The sequence below is a fragment of the Acomys russatus genome, chromosome 10 (assembly GCF_903995435.1).
Source record: "Acomys russatus chromosome 10, mAcoRus1.1, whole genome shotgun sequence".
NCBI lineage: Eukaryota > Metazoa > Chordata > Mammalia > Rodentia > Muridae > Acomys > Acomys russatus.
In genome coordinates this window covers 8,492,028-8,512,917 of record NC_067146.1, presented here as the reverse complement: position 1 = coordinate 8,512,917, position 20,890 = coordinate 8,492,028, and the positions used below count along the sequence as shown (strand labels likewise).

Here is a 20,890-nt window from a genome sequence, read left to right as displayed (position 1 = left end):
ACTTGGGAATGTATTTAGATTCCAGTTAAAACTTGGATGGCTTTGAGGCGTGTTAATGTCACTTGCTTTTGATGCCGCCTGCTTTTGGCGTTCTTCATCTCCCCCGTGCACGGCTTCTCTGTGGCTTGTTTGCACCCTGAGAGCGGAACAAAGGAAGTGGCCTGCAGGATTGGGATCTGTTGTTCTCAGCATTATCTGTGAGCTTATCTCTTACATTAACTTGTCCCAAAATAAAGCATCTCGCTATGTGTTTTCTGATTTGTTTTACGATAATTTTTAGATTTGTTTTCTATTTATTTTCAAGCTGATAATGAAATAAGCAGGCATTTTCTATGAATAGATAAATGCAGTGGACAGAGAAGAAAGAAAGAAAGAAAGCAAGGGAAAAAAAAACCAGTAATATTCTGAGGCAGCTGTTACCCTGGGTTGCAAAGCAAAACAAGAGAACAGAAAATTAATTACTCTCACAACTCCTGGAATTTGTGCTATTGATTGTGCAATCTCAAGACATGCTCTACATTCAGAATCACTGACTTGTGTGTAGTTAATTCCAGGTGGGATGTTTCCAGCACGTTTAAGTAAGATCTTTGAAATCCTTAACCTTTGTCCTGTCCTCTTTATTGTTTGTACTTTGTACCAATACTGTTCTTACAACGCCAAACATGTTTTGTCAACTTGATAAGAAATCACACAATTGTAATATTCACTTCCATGCCTCCTTCAGTATTAATTGAAAAACAGGAAAGAATAATTTCAGCCTGAGTTTTACTGCTCTGGATACAGAATTATTTTTCCTTTGCTTTGGGAACACCAAACAGTTTTCCAAATTTTTTTTATTTCTTCATATAACCTGGTTCCAATATTCAGTTTATTTTCATATTAATATGCTTCCACTTTGTCTTTATTCTTAATGTATGGTTTACAAAACTAGTACATTCCTCCATGTATGGCTGAGATGGTAAATATGGACACCCTCTTCTGTCCCGTAACATTGCCAATGAGGCAGAGGGAGCATCGGTGAGGATACAAAATAAACAAAACTGACGTTGTGCTAATCATCACATTGCAGGGTATTAGTACCAGGAGGGAAGCAGTTGCCAGGTGCTATGGGGACCCAGGGTGCAAGGCTAGAAAAGAGGCCGCTCGCTCCTCTGCTGGTTGTTCTTGTAAATGGCCCCGGTAATCAAACCAGTCCTGATGCCTGTATGATTTCTCCCTAAGAATGATCTAGCTTTAATCCAAACCCAGATAAAAATAAGATCTATTCTCCTAAACAAAACTTGTGTTCTTGAAGGCAAATGAGTTGGTCTATAAACTGCATTTTCACATTCTGGCCCACTTGTAAGTCAACCACATGCATCTGCAAGTACCGAAGATGTATTGATCACTTCTCTGGTGCTGCGATAAAGTGCCATGACCAAAACAACTTAAGGGAGAAAGTTCATTTTAGCTTACAGTTCTAGTCTATCACGGTGACAAGGCATGGCCACAGGAGCAGGAGACAAGGAGATCACATTTCATCAACGCATAGGAAACAGGAAGAGAAAAGAGGAGGGGAGGCTATAAACTCAAGTCCTGCCCCCAGTAACAGGTTCCCTCCAGCAAGGCTCTACCCCCCAAAGCCTTCCCTAATGCCACCACTAACTGGGAACCAAGTATTCGAATAGGCAAGGCTGTGTGGGACATTGCTCATTCTAACCACCACAGAGGGCGTGTGGCCAGCCGCATCCTTATTCTGATAAGTCACAGATGCTCATTTTAACCCCACCCTGTTATAAAAGAAAATTATAATGTCCAGGATTGGCATGGTGGAAAGATACTCTCCAGCACTTTTAGTCATGAAAACACTGCAATAATAACTAAAGAAAAAACTAAAGCCACGTGAAACATATTAACGGGTTCCACCAGGAAAAGCCCAGAACAACTTCAAATGCCAGACTTTATCTTATTCCCCAAAATATCGTTATATCCATGGCCCATATTTTTCCTTAACACCATTAAAATTCACAGCAAAAAGGGAAAAAAAGTTCTCAAATCCTTCAGGCTCTGTGTTGAAGAACCCATCCAAAGAACATTTGCCATTGTACCCATGTCATTGTAGGTCACATTTAACCACCAAGCAGTATCTTTCCTGTTTGAGACAGAAGGCAGATGTCACCCCCGCCCCCCAAGAGATAAAAGACATGGTGAGACCATTAAAAATTGTTGCATTTTTTTTTCACATTTGAACTTTAGAAAAAGAAAATTAAGTTGCCATTTGAGCCCACAGTGCCAAGAATGTCACCTTTATCAGCTGATTTCCCTTACCATCAGGAGGGCTCTAAGTGGGTTCAGCAGCAACTGCCTGTCACCGTTGGGATCCTAAGTGTGCACTTTCCGAAAATCAACCATCCTGCTGTGCAATCAGCAGTGTTTGCAGAAAACCTTAATGCCAAAGTCAGGCGAAGGTCAGCAACAGCACACCAGAACCCAGGGAAAAATAAAACTTTATTTGAATTTGATACTCCCTAGTGACAATTTTTTCTGATCATTTGGGAAAGGGAAGATAATACCATAAGCAGTGGGTGTCTCTCCCCTCCGTCCTCGGCTGTAGAACCTCATGAAGATTCAGCGCCAGTAGTCAGAATCTTTAGCCAACTCTTTGACTTCTCTCCAGGTTCTTGTCATCAGTCTACTCTTTCTTTGTGCCAAAGCTAATATTTCATTTCATCATTTTACTGCTTAAAATTCCCTTGTGGATGGAGAGACGTCTATTAATTAATAGTGCGGACAGAGGACCCAGGTTCAGTTCCCAGCACCCGTATCAAGCAACTAAAAGTTCTTGACATCTGGCTGCTTCAGGCATCTGCATTCATATGCATATGGACACACACACAATTATTACTTTTTAATTTTTAATTAACCTGAAAAGTTCTCTTAAGGATCCCTACACCTGCGTAAAACCCACACCACTTAGATGACCTCTACAACTCAGGGTGACATTCTTAGATAGCCTCTAAAACTCAGGGTGACGTTCTTCAGCCCATGTCCCTAAGCTCATGTCATGCCTCTCTCGTGTCAACTGCATGGAGCAAAAGGAACCTCTCATTTTTGCTCAGAGCCATTGTCCATGTACAACTTCATGCCTTTCAGTGTAGTCTTCCTCTGCATGTGACTATATGCTGCCATAACTAATTTAAAGATACTTTAGTATAGATGCTTGTATTTCAAGTAATTCTACTTCATTCTCTTTCATTTCTGCAAAGTAGTGATCAGTTGCCCTAGCCCAGATTCCTGCTCCCAGGTGGGTCATGTTTCACACACCAGGAAGATCACACTGTAGAGAGACTAGGATCAGAACCTTTAGGTGCATCTTGATCAAAACTGTTCTCTTTGCCAATTAACTCAGGAACGTCAGATTGGGCTTTTTATTGGTAGTGTTACTAATTAACTAATAGCTGTGAAGATAAGCTAAAAATCAGTGAAATTTAACTACACATTTTATATTTGTATTTTCTTATATGAAAAAATACCAAAGATAATGTTTGAGGCTGGGCATATTGCTCTGTGGTAGGAGCACTTGTATAAGCATCACAGGAGAGCCTGACTCTGAATCCCAGAACGCATGCAAGATAAAATGTCAGCTGTGGCTACGAGCGCCTGTGACCCCAGCACCGGGGACAGACAGTAAAGATAGGCTGGTCCTTGGATCTTGCTGGCTGGTCAATGAAGCCAAAATAGCTTCCAGTTCACTACATGAAAAAGTCCAACATTGTTACTGCTTAGAAAAAAGAAAATTGAAACCACTATGAGAAACTGTAATGCATCTACGTGATGGAAAACAAATTCTTTTTAACTGGCACACTGACTGGCACAGTAACATGGTAGCGATTTTCTTCCAAAATAGGAAGTACCCTCAGCCTCTGACTCAGCAAAGCCTACTTCTGAGTAATTACACACGATATATGAAGATTTATGTTTAATAAAGCTAGGAGCAGCTTAAGGGGGGAAATGGATTACTTCCAATCACAGTTTGAGTGGATACAGCCCATGAGGGCAGGAAGACATGGTGGCAAGAGCATGAGGTTGCTGGCCACATGGCATCTGCTGCCAGGAAACGTAGTGAGAGAGAGGAATAGTGGTACCCAGTGGCTTCCCTCTTCCTGCCCCGTTCCCCCGCCTTTTATTCAGCCTGGAATACAAGTACATGGAATGGTAACACCTTCTCCGTTAAACTTCCCTGGAAATACCCACAAAGCCCTACCCAGAGGTGTGTCTCCTAGGTGATTCCAAATCCAGTCAGGCTGAAAATGAGAAACTGTAGTTATGGATGGTTGTGAGCCAGCACGTAGATGCTGGAAACTGAGCCTAGGTCCTCTGTAGGAGCCAACAGTGCTCCTAGCCACTGAACAATCTCTCCTGACCATTCTTTTGGACAGTCTTACTATTATTCTGCCACATTAATCTGTGGAGTCTTTAATGCTACAAAGTGCCTTAACCTTCCAGGTTCTAGCATAGTTTCTAGCAGCTTTATACACCTTCAATAAGTGACTTATTCATGTAATAAACTAGCAGTGGCTACTACACTAGAGACAGTTGTCGGTTCTTACTGTGCACTTCCTTCATATCAGGCTCCTTGTTTTGTGCTCCGCATGGCCCTTTGACACACGTTTGCCTTTTTCAATGGAAACTGAGGCATAGAAAGATTCCAGTATCTTGCCTAAAGTCACAGAGCTAGTAAGTGTCAAAACTGGGAAACAAAAACCAGTGCTATCCCATGATAGCATAGCATAGAAGGTGGAAACTCAGCCTCTCATGGTCTCCATAACAGCATCCCTTGAAAGATGCCCCAGCCTCCCTCGTTTTTTAAATTAATTTATTCAGATTACAACTCAATTGTTATCCCATCACTTGTATCCTCCCGTTCCTCCATCCCTCCCGCTTTCACCATATTCCCCTCCCCTAGGTCTATGACCGAGGGGGACCTACTCCTCCTCTGTATGGTCATAGGCTATCAAGTCTCATCTTGGTGGCCTGCTTATTCTTTCTTTGAGTGCCATCAGGCCTTCCCACCAAGGGGACCCAGCCTCTCTCTTAACTGTGCACACAATCTTGGCATGGGAAGAAGTTCGGAAATCATCTGTTTCTTACCAAGAGTGTATGTATTAAATGAGCAAATCTCATAGATACCTGCTTGCTTCATATCCCTCAGCTCTATAACTACGATGGTATTTTGGTTAAGAAAAAACTGTCGGAGGCCGGGGGTATAGGTTAAGATGTGCAAAGCTACACATGGCTGCTTCAGATACTTGGGTGCTCTCTCCTAAGCAGGTCCATGCCTTCATAGAGGAAATCTCATTTTAACTGCTCCCCCGCTTCCCTCTCTCTTCCAGAGTTCATTGTTTCCACTATCTCATCCCTCTGGCAAAGGAGGGGAACTATGCCATCGTTGCCAATGTGGAAAGCATGGACTATGACCCTCTGGTGGTCAAGCTCAACAAAGACATCAGTGCCATGGAAGAGGCCATGGGCGCCAGCCTCCAGCAGCACAAGCTCCAGCACATCTTTGAAGGTCAGAGCCTACCTCTCATGTGCAGGGGCCCGGGAGGGAAGAAGGGTGCAGATGGCCGTGACTTCCGGTATTATAAATGCTCAGAACTTGTAAGGAAGCGATGCTCACTGGTACGTCTGCATTAGAACCGCTACACCTGGCTTCATGTATGTGTGGACAGTGACTGCCACCTGCCCCTGGCTGAGAGGGAGATTTTTGTCTCCTCTGCCTGCCTTGACATGGTTGCCACTGAGACTTGGGCACATGTGCAGAGTGGGCCACAAAATAACTTGAAAGAAGCTTGTTTAAAGGAAGAAAGGAAGGAAAGAAAAAGAAAAGGTTCATACCTATTCAGACAGTGAGGGAGGAACCCTGAAAAACCTTCCTCTGGTCACCTAGTACCTGGCAGAGGGAGTCTCTCTCCCAGAATGCATTTCCCTCGGAAGTAAGCAGACTCCTTGCTCTGCACTAACTTAGGGCAGCTGCCTCCATTATGAGGGCTGTGGGAGCCAGTATTACCTAGAGATATTTGCCTTCAAACTTTTAAAAAATATGGTGCCAGCCAAATAGAATTCTGAATTCTACCACAGAATCCAGTGCCCAAAATAACTAAGGTATGAAGAGAAAAAGTTTATTGTCCTGTTCGTGATCAAGAGGTTCCGTTGCTTTTAGGTGGTTATGGGATGTGAGGAGGCCATAGAGCAGGGGCAGGAGCTAATGGCAGAGCTGTGGTCTTGTGGCAGAGTGCTGAGTCAAGAGACCAACATGTCACCGTGCCCCCACTAGGCCTCAGTCCTCAATGTCCACCTCCTCCTGAGAACACCCACAAGAACCAGGCCCTTAACACAAATCCTCTGGTACACAGTCCTCCAAATTGTCCCTGTAGGCTTTCAAATTATATCCCTTCTGCTTTGCTTTGTTTTTCAAAGCCTGGGCCTGCATATTACGCGTTATCAGTGTCTTCACACAGAGGAGGACAGTTGAGAAGGCGCATTGTCTAAAGACTGTGATGAGCTGCAGATGACAAGATGCCGGTACATGGCCATTGCTGGCTTTATGAGCATGCTGTTGTACAGCAGTTTTGTAGTCCTTGCCCCAGAATAGGTGAAATCCTGTGTTATGGTAAAATTCTTAAAATAGAGCTATGAGAGTGGAAATATGCTGTAAGGAGATTGTACCCAAAAAACGTAAGTAATTATGACATAAGTCACTGGCTAGCCTTGTCACACTGGACTTAAGTCATCTTCAGCTTCAAGCCACTGTGGCCATCTGAGCCTCTGCCACTGCTCTCTTACAACACAGAGCTTTCTTTGTTCCTACTGTGGCTCCTCCAAGCCCTGCACCTCCACAGTGGTCTTATTCATGTGCCTGAATTTATTTAATGATACTTTAAGTTATTAATATTTTTATCCCTAAAAATAAGACCCATACACCCTCATCTCTACATTTTATCATACCATATTGTACCATGACAGACCAGACCTTAACCTGGGAAGATTTTTCTAGCTTACATATCTGGTCTATGTTGTGTTGTTGTTGTTGTTGTTTTCCTTTGGGCCCAAATGTCTTTTTTCGCTACAAGTCTGTGGTCTTGGGGGTGGGGGGAGCGTGGAGGGAGAATACCTTGGCCTTGGCCTCCTCTACTTTGATCTCAGTGAAGGAAGAAGCCATTGTGAAGCTAGAGAAAGCCATTGAACCTGAGCCATGCACTGTTTGCTGCTCTGAGCCTAGCTGCCATGAAGGAACTCAGACCCCAGACCTGTGGTGGTTCTTGAGTTCTGAGGAAAATATCCTGCTGGAGGCCAACTTTGCAAAAAGGGGACAATCTGAGGAAACATTTAAAATTAAATGCACCTTTAAAAGGTAGTTATCTATAACTACTTTATGTTGTATTGAGCGATCATTCCTTAGCCCAAGAAGGGCTATCCAGAAGGAGTCCTGGGGCCAGAAAGATGGCTCGGCTGTTAAAAGCTAGAGTCACAACCAACAAGACAAAAGGAATTCTTCTAGTTTGTTGATGTCCTCAGCTAACACACTGCCAGATTCTATAGACTATCAGGTAGTCCTTAAGGCCTGGAAGTTTAGCTCGGTTGGTATAGCATTTGGCCTAGTGCACACGAAAGCCCTGAGTCAATCCCATCCTATATAAACCTGCCCAGCATGGTAGCACAAGTCTGTAATCCCAGCTTTTGACAGATGGAGGGAGGAGGGTTAGAGTTTGCGGCCAGCCTGGAATATGTGAGGAGCAACACAAAAATATAAGAACAAACTATTTACAGGACTGCAGAAATAGCTGTAGCTGTCTCCTGTGAGTTCCATGGTGTACTCACAGTCCATTTTCTGTTTCTATCTGTTACTATGTTACACACGCACCCTATTGTCAGTGCTGGGATTTATCATCGCTGTTGCCAGGAGCCCATATTTTATTGATTAATTTTTTTTAGTTACCAATGTTGAAGTGTAAATTTTAGCATTATTGTTGTTGCTATGTTTTGGTTTTCTTTACAGTCTGGGTCCTTTATTTCTTTTTGTACACTAGGCCATGAATTCATATGGAATGAACTCCAGCAGCTTAGGCTCCTTCACAAAGTTTGCTTCTCTGGGCGCCACAGGCTGGTGCTTTAGATGAACCCAGGTGGCCGTCTCTTTGGCTCCCTATTTCTTCTGATTGTTTCATTCACCCACTTCAGGAAACTGTCTCTGACCTTAGGATGTGCTCAGTCCACACATTAATTCTCATGGCAAGAATCTTGCTCTTAACATCCTTGTTCATCACTGTGAACACACTGGGTGATGTTGCCACGGTAACACTTATGGGCATTCCTTCTGAACAGGGCCCACTCCCTCGATGTCTGCAGTAGCACCTTTCTTAGAGATTCACATGGATGCGGGACAACTTTGTTCTTACGTTTGAAGGAACAACTCCATGTTTCCTAGAGGACACATGACAAGTTTTCTTCCCCTTTCCCTTTGTGTTAGTTATCTGAGCAAGCTACTGGAAGATGGCTAATACATAGAAAGCTAAATATTAGCATTACTGTTCATAACGATCAACTCAAGACTGACTTGTTTTTACATATTTAGGCTTTCAATCATGTTCAGAGCAAAATGTATATCCTCCTGTTTCATAAGTAGGAGAAGATACCACTGTGTATATATGTGTTCTTTTCCTTTCTCCAAATATCTGCACTTACAGTAGGATTTCCTTTATATGTTTATAGCTTATAGCACCCTGGCTTGTTCTTGAAGCCCTAAGGATGGTGGCCTTAGGTAAGTATGGAAATGCTGGGTTCTGAATAAATTTTGCCATTTGCAACTTTGAAAACAGTGTAGAAGTATTCTAAAGTTACTGTAAGCTTAGCGCTTACAAATGGCACACATATTTTCTTGCGTCATTCAAACCTGTGGAGGATGAAAAAGAGTTATCCTACCTATAAGTTTAAGGCAGAAGCCATTAACATATTTTTTCTTTTCTCCGTACTCTGCTGTGCTGATCCCTCAGGTCTGGGGCACCTCATCTCCTGCATCCTCATCAATGGGGCCCAGTACTTCCGGCGCATCAGTGAGTCTGGCATCAAGAAGATGTGTAGGAACATTTTCATACTCCAGCAGAACCTGACCAACATCACCATGTCACGGGAGGCGGACTTGGACTTTGCAAGGTATAAAGGGATGTTGGCCTAGCTTATACCGAAGCTCATTGCCTGCAATAAGCTACTCTTAATTAAAAATACCTATTTTAAAAAGATAGATAGATAGATAGATAGATAGATAGATAGATAGATAGATATAATTCAGCAGTAAACGTTGATGTGATGCAAGCAAAAGGATCAGAGCTCAAACTCTCAGATTCCATGTAGATGCCATGTGAGTGGGTGTGGTGGCTCCCTTGTGATGCCAGCCTTGGGAGGAAGAGAGACTCCCCAGAGGAGGCCTGGGTTTTATCAGGAGACATGCCTCACTGAGTAAGGTAGAGAAGTGACAGAGGAGGGTGTCTGACATCAACCTCAGGCTTCCACATGTGAGCACACACACATGCAAACAAGCATACTCATATGCATTCCTACACACACGTATACATGACAAGAAGAAAGGAAGGCAGTGTTCCTAAGTGACAGAAACAGTAATCCCATAAATCTCTACTCAAAGTTGAACATCCCTCAAGAAGGTGTTTGCCCATTGTCTAACTTGTTTGGGGTTTTTTAGGATTTTTTACATTTATTTATTTTGTAGCAAGGGTAGGGAAGTGCCTCCTGTAGAGTGTGTGTGAAGATAGATCAGAGGACAACTTGCGGTTCTCTCCTTCCACCACATACGTTCTGAGATTGAACTCAGGTCATCAGTCTTGGTGACAAGTATCTTTTCCAGCTGAGCTGTGTCACTTGCCTCAAAATTCAGTTCTTCATGCTGTAAAGCCTTGGTGTCTTGTTGTTGTTGTTGTTGTTGTTGTTGTTGTTGTTGTTGTTGTTTTTATAAAAGAGTAATATATGCACATTTCACAAAATATATAGGATGGTGAACCTTTAGCCTAGAGACAGTGGTCTAGATACATGGTCTACCTTCTGGAGTGTATGCTGTATTTATTTGATTTTTCCTGCGTCTATATGGGAATGATTTTCTCCTTTTACAAAGTTGAAACTATGTTAATGTAATTCAAAATGTACTCATTGCATTTGCCACATCAATAATAATCTTTGAAAACATGATTTTTCAGATACTAATACTTGTAGAAAGTTTTACTTTCAATAAGTGAACAAATCCATGGCATAAATTAATGGAAATTTATTTCCTAATCCCTTTGGATGTCAGCATTTTTGCATTTTGTTTCTCTTGTGGTAAACAAGTACTGAGCTCACCTTTACAGGTGCCCAGCCTGACACTGCTTCTGCTTTGACCCAGTTGAAACCGGTCCAAATTCTCCCTGCTGGGAGGGGAGTCCTTGCCCTTTTCCTTCTCAAGGTTTGCTCATCTTGATTTTTTTTTTTCATGTTTTTCGAGACAGGCTTTCTCTGCGTAGCCCTGGCTGTCCTGGACTCACTTTGTAGACGAGGCTGGCCTTGAATTCACAGAGATCAGCCTGCCTCTGCCTCCGAAGTGCTGGGATTAAAGGCATGCCAGGTTCTTTTTAGTTTTTTTGAGTCAAAGTTTCTCTGTGTAATAGCCTTGGCTGTCCTAGACTTACTTTGTAGGCCTTGAACTCACAGAGATCCACCTGCCTCTGCTGGGATTAAAGGCATGAGTAGTGACACCTGGCTGCTCATCTCAATTTTTTTTTTTTAATGTATACAGTGCTCTGCCTGCATGTACTCCTGCACACCAGAAGAGGGCATTAGATTACATTACAGATGGTTGTGAACCACCATATGGCAGCTGGGAATTGAACTCAGGAACTCTGAGAGAGCAGTCAGTACTTTTAACCACTGAGCCATCGTCTCCAGCCCTCATCTCTAGTCTTAATTTTTTAAGACAATTTTTTAAATGGCAAGGTTAATTTTATTTTACTCCATTTGGTCTCCATGTTGTATATTAAATAATCAAACCCTTGATGCTTTACTGACAGTTCAAACTGTTTTGTAGAACGTGGACACAGTAGGTTGGCAACTCCCATGCCCCCCGCCCCATGCTCTGTTACTTACACTTAGGAGAATTAGTCCACAAACTCCATCGCTAAATGCCTTTTTAGCCAGGAAAACACTTGTTTGTAGTAGCCAAAATGTTTCTTCCTATTTGTTACTTCTGTTTCTTTACATTTGACTTTTAGATTCCTCAGAAGTTCTGGTATCAATGAAACAGGTTTTGAGTATTTAAGAGACAGTACCATGTGACTTTGGCTATGATTAAGACATCTGTGCTGGGGTCTTCAGTTTGAAAGTGGCCCACATATATTCCTTTTAAACTTTTCTTCTCTGGTCTGTTGTCTTGCTACCCCTTTGCTTTTCTGCCCTTCTCTCTTCCCCTATATTTTTCTACTGTTCTCAGGAAGTGTGTGCATGGGGGTGGGCGGCTGTTCATTAAATTCCATGTTTTAGGATAAATTTGGAACAAGGAGGGCTTCCTTGTTCAGATTAGGAAAGCAGGTGTGACTGAATGCCGCATTTATTTGGCCGCTCTTAGGGGAAATGATCTCATTATTGAATTAGTCTATCCATAATAGCATTGACGGGGGAAGTTAAGAACATGGAGGCCTGAGGGACACAAAGAGCCATTACTAATTCTCTGAGGACTATAATTCCTAAATTCAATCATCCTTTTTTAAATGATTTTTTTTATTTAGCTGAAATAAGTAAATTAACACAGTTCTTGGCAGACAGTATGGGGCCCAAGTACATGCTGAAAAAACAGTGTCTGCTTCATGAAGCTCTGACAGGGAACACTGAGACTGGCATCAGTGGGCCATGTTCCAGTGAGTGGTTTCTACAGGACATAATTGGACGACCACTCAATCATGCCTTTCACAGCTGGATTTCTGAATTACAGCCAAGGAATAGGTAAAAGGTGACTCTGACCACCGGGGAGAGTGTGTGTGATGGTACCCCTATTCTGTAGTGGGTTGTGCACGCTGGTGTGAACATAGAGCATTGGAGGATTCTGGGCTCCAGGTCTGGGTTCAGACACCATCTCTCCTTACTAAACGGGGAGCTTCACGCTGTTTCCTCAGTGCTTAGAACAGAGTAAAGGATCAGTAGACGGTGAGAAACTGAGGAGCTGCCAAATCAAGGCTGGTGAAGAGTTTGCAAAATGACCAGTTAGGCTCTCTGCCCTGAAAGTTTTAGTCAGCAAAGTATAGTCTATTTTCTATCTGCTCATAAGAAACAGTGTTGTAGCTGGGCATGATGCCTCACGCCTTTAATCCCAGCACTCTGGAGGCAGAGGCAGGCCGATCGCTGTGAGTTCGAGGCCAGCCTGGTCTACAAAGCGAGTCTAGGACAGCCAAGGCTACATAGAGAAACCCTTTTTTGAAAAAGAAAAAAATAAAGAAGAAAGAAACAATGTTGTGAAGCAGATACGAAACAATAGTCCCTGGTCTCTTTCTTTCTCATTTGCTCTTGCTTTCATGTGGATTTATTTTATAACCTTATTTTTCTCCCTCCCTTTTGAGGTTGGGGGTTAGGTTTTTGAAATGGTCTCTATCAATTCTACCAAATTTGAAGCTGTGTAAAAGAAATGCCACCACAGCCAGAACTACCAGGCTGCTGTAGTGTACCGTAGCGCTCCTAAGCAACGTCTAATCAGGCATGGACAGTGCATCGGTGTTTGCAGTGAAGCTCTGTAGAAATATTATCTTCTAACAAGTAATTAATCACCAGTCGCCATGTGTCAGAAAACTGACTTAACAAGAAGTTGTACAGCACTTGTAGTTTTTTTTTTTTTTTTTTTTTTTTACTGCCACTGCGTTCCTGGCCAGCACCTTTCTGTACTAAAGAGTTAAGGGATGTGGAAGGATTCTTTCTGCTTCTGTTGATTCTCCTGCCCAGGGCATGACTGTCTGTCTTTTTTTTTTTTTTTTAATGTTTTTATTTATTATGTATACAGTGCTCTGTCTGCATGTACACCTGCAGGCCAGAAGAGGACATTAGACCACATTATAGATGGTTGTGAGCCACCATGTGGTTGTGGGAATTGAACTCAGGACCTCTGGAAGAGTAATCAGTGCTCTTAACCACTGAGCCATCTCCGCAGCCCATGGCTATCTATCTTTATACACGCTGCACTGTTATCTCTGCAGGCGTAGATTAGGTGAGCAGAGAGAACCAAGAGAGCCTGAGCATTACCAGGATCACTGAGAGCTCTGTCCCTGTGCTAGTGAGCACTTAAAGCCCACTGTTTTCAGAAGCAAGAAGAGCCTCTGCCCAAGAAAAGCTCAGCACATTAACTGGAACAGTTTGTGCTCTCTAAGTGTGCGTGTCTGTGGTTCCGCCCATCATAGCTCACCTAAACTTGAGCTGCCATATTCATTTACAGAAATAAGTCACCAAAGCCAGCATGGATTCCGTGCAGTAGGAGGAGAGGACAGCACAAGTGTAATGGGGCTATGATAGGATTAGCTAGCAGTCTTTGTAGTTGAGGCAAAGGCATTATTCAAAAAGAATATCCCAGAGTGTTTTTTCCCAATTCTTCTTCTCTTTCTCAAGTCTTCTTTTTGCTGCGGGTAGAATATTTGATTGGGTTGGGGGATTTTGTTTTGTTTTCTTTTGATGGGGTGAAGTGTTGTTTGGGTTTTTGTGCTTGGGTTTTTTGTTTTGTTTTGTTTTGTTTTGTTCTGTTTTGTTTTGTTTTTGAGACATGGTCTCACTATATAGCAATGGCTGGCCTGGAACCTGCTATATAAACCAGACTGCTCTGGAACTCATTGAAACTCAAGTGCTGACTTTAGTGTAGCCGCTAAGCCTGTCAAATTCTTCTTTCCCATACTGCTCTGCTTCTCACTCTCCTCATTAACAGCTATGGCTCTTTGCCGCCCCCTCCCCAGCCCCCATTTTCCATTTCTTTAGACAAATGTGTTCATTTAAACCTCAAAGATAAGGAAATGAAAGCTGAAGTTCAGGAAATGTCAAGGAGACCAATCCTAAAATGGAGAATAGAACATTTCTTATACTACTATTCCTATGGTCAATGAGCAGATATTCTTTTTGGAAGTGTGTCCTCTCTGGGCCCTGCCCTGTAGGAACTTGCATTGTTATGAGGCAGAGTGCACACTAATAGATAAATAAAATGTAAAGTATGTCAGTTCTTATGAACTCGCCTTGTTGTGAGGCAAAATACAAACTAGTAGGTACAATGCAAAGTATGTCAGTTTTTCAGACATGCTACAATGAAAAACTAAGCTTAAAAATGAAAACTAAGAGAGACAGAGTATAATTTCAGTCTTCATGAGAATCTTTAATGAGATTATAATATTTAAGTGGGAGGGGGCATCAATAGGAAAAGTAGGAACAAGCTATTAGTATATCTAGGGAAAGACCAGACCAGAAAGGGGGATTCTAAGGAAGAAGATCCAGAAAGAGGAGCATATGTGACTATGACAGCAGTAGAAAGATGAGTATGGACAGAACAAGAGGAAAAGGTAAAATCATAAATGTATTCAGAGTAGCTGAGATCTTCTAGGTCGTTGTAGGACATTGACTTTTATTCAGAAGGAAGTAGAACACCACTAACATTGGAGGGAGAAGTGTACCACAGTCTGAGTCCTCCTGTCTACCCTGATGACATCAGAGGACTGGGGGGGAGGAGGTGTCAAAGGCTCCATTACAAAACAGCAGCAGTCCATTCTTCACATTTGAGTGGGGAGTGGGGTGGGGTCTGACTTTCATACGAACTCTGGTGCCCCATATTTGACCACGTCCCCTTGATGGGGAGGCCTGGTGGCACTCAGAGGAAGGACAGCAGGCTACCAAGAAGAGACTTGATACCCTATGAGCATATACAGGGGGAAGAGGTCCCCCTCAGTCACAGTCATAGGGGAGGGAAATAAGGGGAAAATGGGAGGGAGGGAGGAATGGGAGGATACAAGGGATGGGATAACAATTGAGATGTAATATGAATAAATTAATAATTAAAAAAAAAACAGCAGCAGTCATTCTCTGGGGAACAGTGGTGATCCAGACCAGTCAGTCCTGGGGAAACCAGAAGAAGTCAGCTTGGGCTAGATTGTAACAATCAAGCTCACAGGAGGAACTAGTGACCAACTGTTTTCTTCTGAGCAAGTCAACGAGTTTTCATCATAATGAAACAGACTATGGGTAAAACTAGTTGAGTTTGGGGGCAGGGGATACGAGAGTTTGAGTCTGATACAATCAGTTGGGTATGCCTCTTGTAGATAGGACTGGGGAAAGGAGGGACTTGAGTAAGAAATATAGAGTGTAGGACAGTCTGGCCTAGAGAGAGCTTGGGAACCATCTTGACCTTGATCTGTAGTTCCCCATCCTCCCTATGAACTTGTCTAAAATAGCAGCCAGCCTCAAGTGAAACAGCTTTCTCTTATTTTGTACCAGCCTTAGATATGAATAGAGCAAACAAAAATGCAACCAGAATGTCTATACTATGATGTGGAAAAGGTCAAAATGGTAGCATCTTATTTATCCAGGTCAACAGCAACATTCATGAATCATGCTCTCAATATATGGCGTTAGTCTCATGTGATGAAATTGACACTTTACTTCTGTGGTTTTTCCCTAAGCCTGTAATACATTCAAATCCCAAGAAAGAAAAGATTCTTTGCAAGGGTAGTTATAAGATAACTGACTAACATTCCTCCATAGTGTCAAAGCCATTCCAAACAAACAAAACAAACAAACAAACAAACAAACAAAGAAGTTGGCGATAAAGCCAGGCGTGTTAATCCCAGCACTCAGGAGGCAGAGGCAGGTGGATCTCCATGAGTTCATGGCCAGCCTGGTCTACAAAGTGAGGCTAGGACAGCCAGGACTACAAGAGAAACACTGTCTCAAAAAAAAAAAACAAAAACAAACAAACAAACAAAAAACAGTTGGTGAAGCTATCTCAGCCATTAGGAACCCAAGAAATATGACAACTAAATGTCTCTCCTATCCTGGATAGAGTCGTGAAATAGAAAGAGCATGCAGTAAAAATGAATGAAGGCTGGATAAAGTTGGGTTGTAGTAATGATGGTATATTAATTAATACTGGTTCATTAGTTGTGATAAATGTGCCATACTAATATAAGATGTTATTAGTGAGGATAATTAATGTAAGTTACTTGAGAACTTTGTACTAACTTTTCAACATCTTGTGATGCAAAACTATTTTTAAAAATAGTCTGCAGGCTATCCAGATGAGACCTGATAGCCTGTGGTCCAACAGTGGGGGAGGAGGACCTCACCAGTCAGAGGTCTAGGGGAGGAGAACAGGGCAGAAGAGGGAGGGAGTGAAGGGATTACAATTGGGATGAAATGTGAATAAATTATAATAAAAATTTTAATAAGTAAAAAAATGTTGTCAAAGATTTATGCCATGAAGATCTACAAATGAATGATTTATTTAAGGAATGAAAATCAAAACCACAATAGAATTGCACAGCCCCCTTCCCCCACAATGTGAAGGAGCTCATTATTTGGCTGCTCTTCAGAAGACCCATATTTAATTCCCAGAATCTACATAATGGCGCACAACCATTTGTAATTCTAGTTCCAGGAGACCCAGTGCCCTCTTTTGGCCTCTATAGGCAATGCACACTCAAGGTGCAGACACATGCAGGCAAACACCCATATACATAAACTAAAAATAATTTAAGTGTTGACAAGAAAATATAGAGAGATTAGAACCTTCATTTGTGCTAATGGAAAATAAAATGTACAGTAGCCTTAAAAAACAGTTTATCCTTCCTTCAAAAGTTAAAAATAGACTTATCGTATGATGCAGTAATTCTACCCAAGAGAAATGAAAAATTCTCAAATATTTCTACCCAAACTTTATAGCAGTTCTATTTATAATTAACTAATGGATGAGTGAGATGTGAGTCTATATAATAGATGGTTTTGGCCATAAAATGAAACATAACACATTATGAACCTTTGAACATGTGGCTCAATTAAAGAATCTGGTAATGAATGACTACATTGAATGTGATTCTTGGTGAAATATCCAAAATAGGCAAATCTACAGTGCCAGCAGTTACTTACAGTATGGAGGTTGAGAGGAAATGAAGGTGTGGGTTCAGGGTTTCTTTTGGGAATGACTAACACGTTCTGAAATAGATTTGCAGATGGCTGTACAACTCTGAATATATTAAATGATCTTGAACTCTATACTTCAAATATGGAAATTGTATGGTAGCTGAATTATATTGCAGTGAGTTTTTTTTTTTTTTTAATGTTGAGCTTTAAAGCTTTAAAAGTCCCAAATGATTTGTCATGGAAAATGAGTAGCTCAAGTTTCATACTCACATTAATAGAGAACTTTGTCAAGGAAATATCATATGAGTTTTCACATTTCCCTAATCATTCTGAGATGTGAACAATCAAGGAAGAATTTATAGGGAAGTGATGCTTAATTTTAATACTAAGTGGAATTATCCAGAGTTGGAGGGAAGAGCCATTCAAGCAGAAACTGAGGGACAGTGAAAGATGAGACTTAAGGGGAGTGAGACCCTTTGCGTAAGCTAGGGATGACATTGTTTGCCTATAACTCTCATAACCCTCATCATTTCCCCTCCCCTAATCTATTCCTTGTTATCATATACCTATTTTATATCTGCCTGTTCCTGCCTTGTCTACCCCCAATAGAACAGGCAGTAATCCCAGGAGCTACACTAGATAAATGCCCTCAATTGGAACTTTCCAATTGCTGAAGGTGTGCTGTATAGATCATGAATCAGCTCTGCGCTGACAGGAATGAAAACAGATACGGGAAGTGTGACGGAGTTTAAAAAGTAGCTCGAGTTAAGAAAGAGTTGGATGGTGAAGGCAGAGAAAAGGGAGTTAAGGGGTGAGCCTGGAACATGTAGCCACAGCCTCAGCAAGTAAGATAAGACACAGTGGGAGGGCTGGCCTTGAGGTGGGAAGGGGCATCCATGTGAGGATGTTCATAAGATGCCTGTGGGACTTTGGAGAAGAAATGTCTAAGACACAGCTAGGATCTAAACAGAAAGGGTGGAATTAAACCAACAGACCTGGGGAAGCGTCAACATGGAGCCATCCAGAGCTCTTAGAGAAGGGAATAGTCCTCTGACGAAGGCCTGTCAGTGAAGGGCATGGGAAGAGGGACCCCCAGGACAGGGTAGGAGAGGAAGGGTCCATAGGACAAGGACAGGAAGAGAATGACGCATAAAAGCTAACAGAGCTGCCACCTGCATAGAAATGTTCCTCTCCCCATCAGTGGGCAGAACGTCCTTCTTCCCAGTGAATGAAAGCCTCATCTCTTTTTAAGTCACCCACATCCCCCTGTGAGCTCACCTACCCAGATTCTTCCTCAAGGTTACAGAAGGAGCCCAGCTCAGAAACTAAACATGCTAAGCTTTATCCTTGACCTTTGTGCTTTGCTAAGCCCAGGAATGATCTCTGGCATGCCTGAGAAGGTTGAATTCCTCCCACAGGCACTGTTATGTACTCTTATTTGGACAGGCTTAGTGCAGAGGGACATTGTTGTGGGGGTTCTTTGCAGGAAGGTTATAAGTGTTCTTCTGTGGAGTGACCAGGGAATACATAGCTTGCTAGAGAATTAGCGATGACATGCTGCCACCTACTGGAAACACCCACAGCCATCAGGCCAGACCACAAGAGCTGTGCTTCTGAAGGAGCCGGCTGTAACTGGGCTGAAAACACTCACTGCCTCATCTTGCACACTGTTCTCTTTGCTTGGCCAGATGAGAGACTTTAGTTCTGAGTAAGAAACAAAATATTCTCTGCATGCTTTTCACTAGGAATTTTCTGTTACCAGATTTATCCTGCATCATTCACACCTTTTCAATTCCAGCTTCTTTTGCAAGTTTCCCTTTAGTGTTTCATTTGACCAGCAGTCATTTGGATTTGTGGTCAAATAAGAGAGGCTAGTCTTCTGCCAAAAAAAAAAAAAAAAATTTTTTTTTTTTTAATAATGATGACCTCTAAAAGTTTTGAGAAGTTGAGAAGTGATTTAAAAAAAAAAAAGAAAAAGCTAACCTAGCAGCCAGGAAAAACTGGTAAATGATGAGTTTTATAGCATTTACTGCCTAGTATAAAGAAAAAAAGTACCATTAATAAAATTCAGTAATAAAACAAAAATGTGTATAATTTGATTTCTGAGCATGTTTTCTTAAGGACTTTCTATAAGAATATTTAAATAGGCGGTGGCGCACACCTTTAATCCCAGCACTTGGGAGGCAGAGGCAGGCGGATCCCCGTGAGTTCAAGGCCAGCCTGGTCTACAATGCAAGTCCAGGACTGCCAAGGCTACACAGAGAAACCCTGTCTCGGAAAAAAAAAATTATTTTTAAATAGTGTTACTCTTTTTGAGTTTAACCTTCTTATTGACTTTGCTACCCATCTCTGCCTATGTCATTTTCTTCTGGTCCTGCCTCTAAGTTTATTATACTTAAAGTAGATTTCATACATTGTATCAACTAATTGGTCTCTAATTAATGGTTTAATTGGAGCTTTTTGAATGCACGTGAGCATGCCTTACCAGCCCGCATATCCTCCACAGAGCTCCTGAAACCAATGAGCACTCATAATCTTCCCAGAAACCCGCCTGTCTGTAATTAATGTTTGGGTTCTTGTAGACATGCGTCATGTGTGACGGCCTTGATTAAATAAGATTTCATTAAATTATCAGTTCTTGTCATGATTATAAATAGTCAGTTTATAGTCTGAGGTTCCTCAAGATTCCTGGCAGACAGTGACAGTCTTTCCACTGGTTTATTTGCTGGAAATGCTATTGTTCGGAGGTTAGTGTAGATGGCAGGTGCTATTATGCAGTGAAGATCCCTATGAACAGAAACTAGAAATAACTTGTCCAAGATCTCTCATCACATTGTACCATTTATATTTTCTTCAGTGCCTCTGTAGTCTCCTGCTTAAGAAATTAAGTTAGCCGGGCGGTAGTGGCGCACGCCTTTAATCTCAGCGCTCAGGAGGCAGAGGCAGGCAGATCGCTGTGAGTTCGAGGCCAGCCTGGTCTACAAAGTGAGTCCAGGACAGCCAAGGCTACACAGAGAAACCCTGTCTTGGAAAACCAAAAAAGAAAGAAAGGAAAGAAAAGAAATTAAGTTAGCTCTCCCAGTGAGGCTGTTTTTCTTCCTGGAAAGGACTGGGTTACACTGTTCTAGTAATAAAGCCCAGGAGCAGTCTTACTGAAAAAACTGGAAGCTGGAAGCTGCCTCCTTCCTTGTTTATAAATAAAAATATAGTGTTAAAATTAACAAGTTTGAAATTCAGAAACACAGACAGCCCAACCTGTAAAGTGACTGAGGCTGGAGCACCTGAGTTCAGTCCCCAGAACCAATATAAAAATAGCTGCATGTGGTGGTCCACACTTGGGAAATGAAGACAGGTTCCTGAGGCTAAATGCGGCCTCACTTCCTTAGGAAGCGCCATTTGTCTCAAAAAGAAGTTGGATGACACCTGAGGAATAAGGCCCAAGGTTGTTCTCTCTCTCTGTTTCTGTCTCTCTCTTTCTCTTTGTCTCCCTCTCTCTGTCTCTGTCTGTCTCTGTTTCTCTCTCTTCTCTCTTTCCTCTTTCTTCCTCCCTCTCTCCCTCCCCACCCCACCCCACCCTCTTTCTCTCTCTCTCACACACACACACACACACACACGCATGCACTCTATATGTGTGGGAAATACCCTATGCATTCCTTTTCCCCCTTTTCCTGATCTGGAAAGACCAAACCCACATACTAGAAAGAAGCCACATGGCCATGGCAAACAA

The 20,890-nt window shown here is 42.2% G+C and overlaps 1 protein-coding gene across 1 annotated transcript in view; it reads left to right on the top strand.

Moving 5' to 3' along the window:
* The window catches only part of Exoc4 (exocyst complex component 4), a 741,149-nt gene that overhangs the window by 676,862 nt on the left and 43,397 nt on the right, over positions 1-20,890 (top strand). Inside the window, exons 16-17 of the mRNA XM_051151762.1 lie at positions 5,373-5,551; positions 9,033-9,192. Of these exons, the coding sequence (XP_051007719.1) occupies positions 5,373-5,551; positions 9,033-9,192 (339 nt within the window). The remainder of the gene's footprint in view (positions 1-5,372; positions 5,552-9,032; positions 9,193-20,890) is intronic.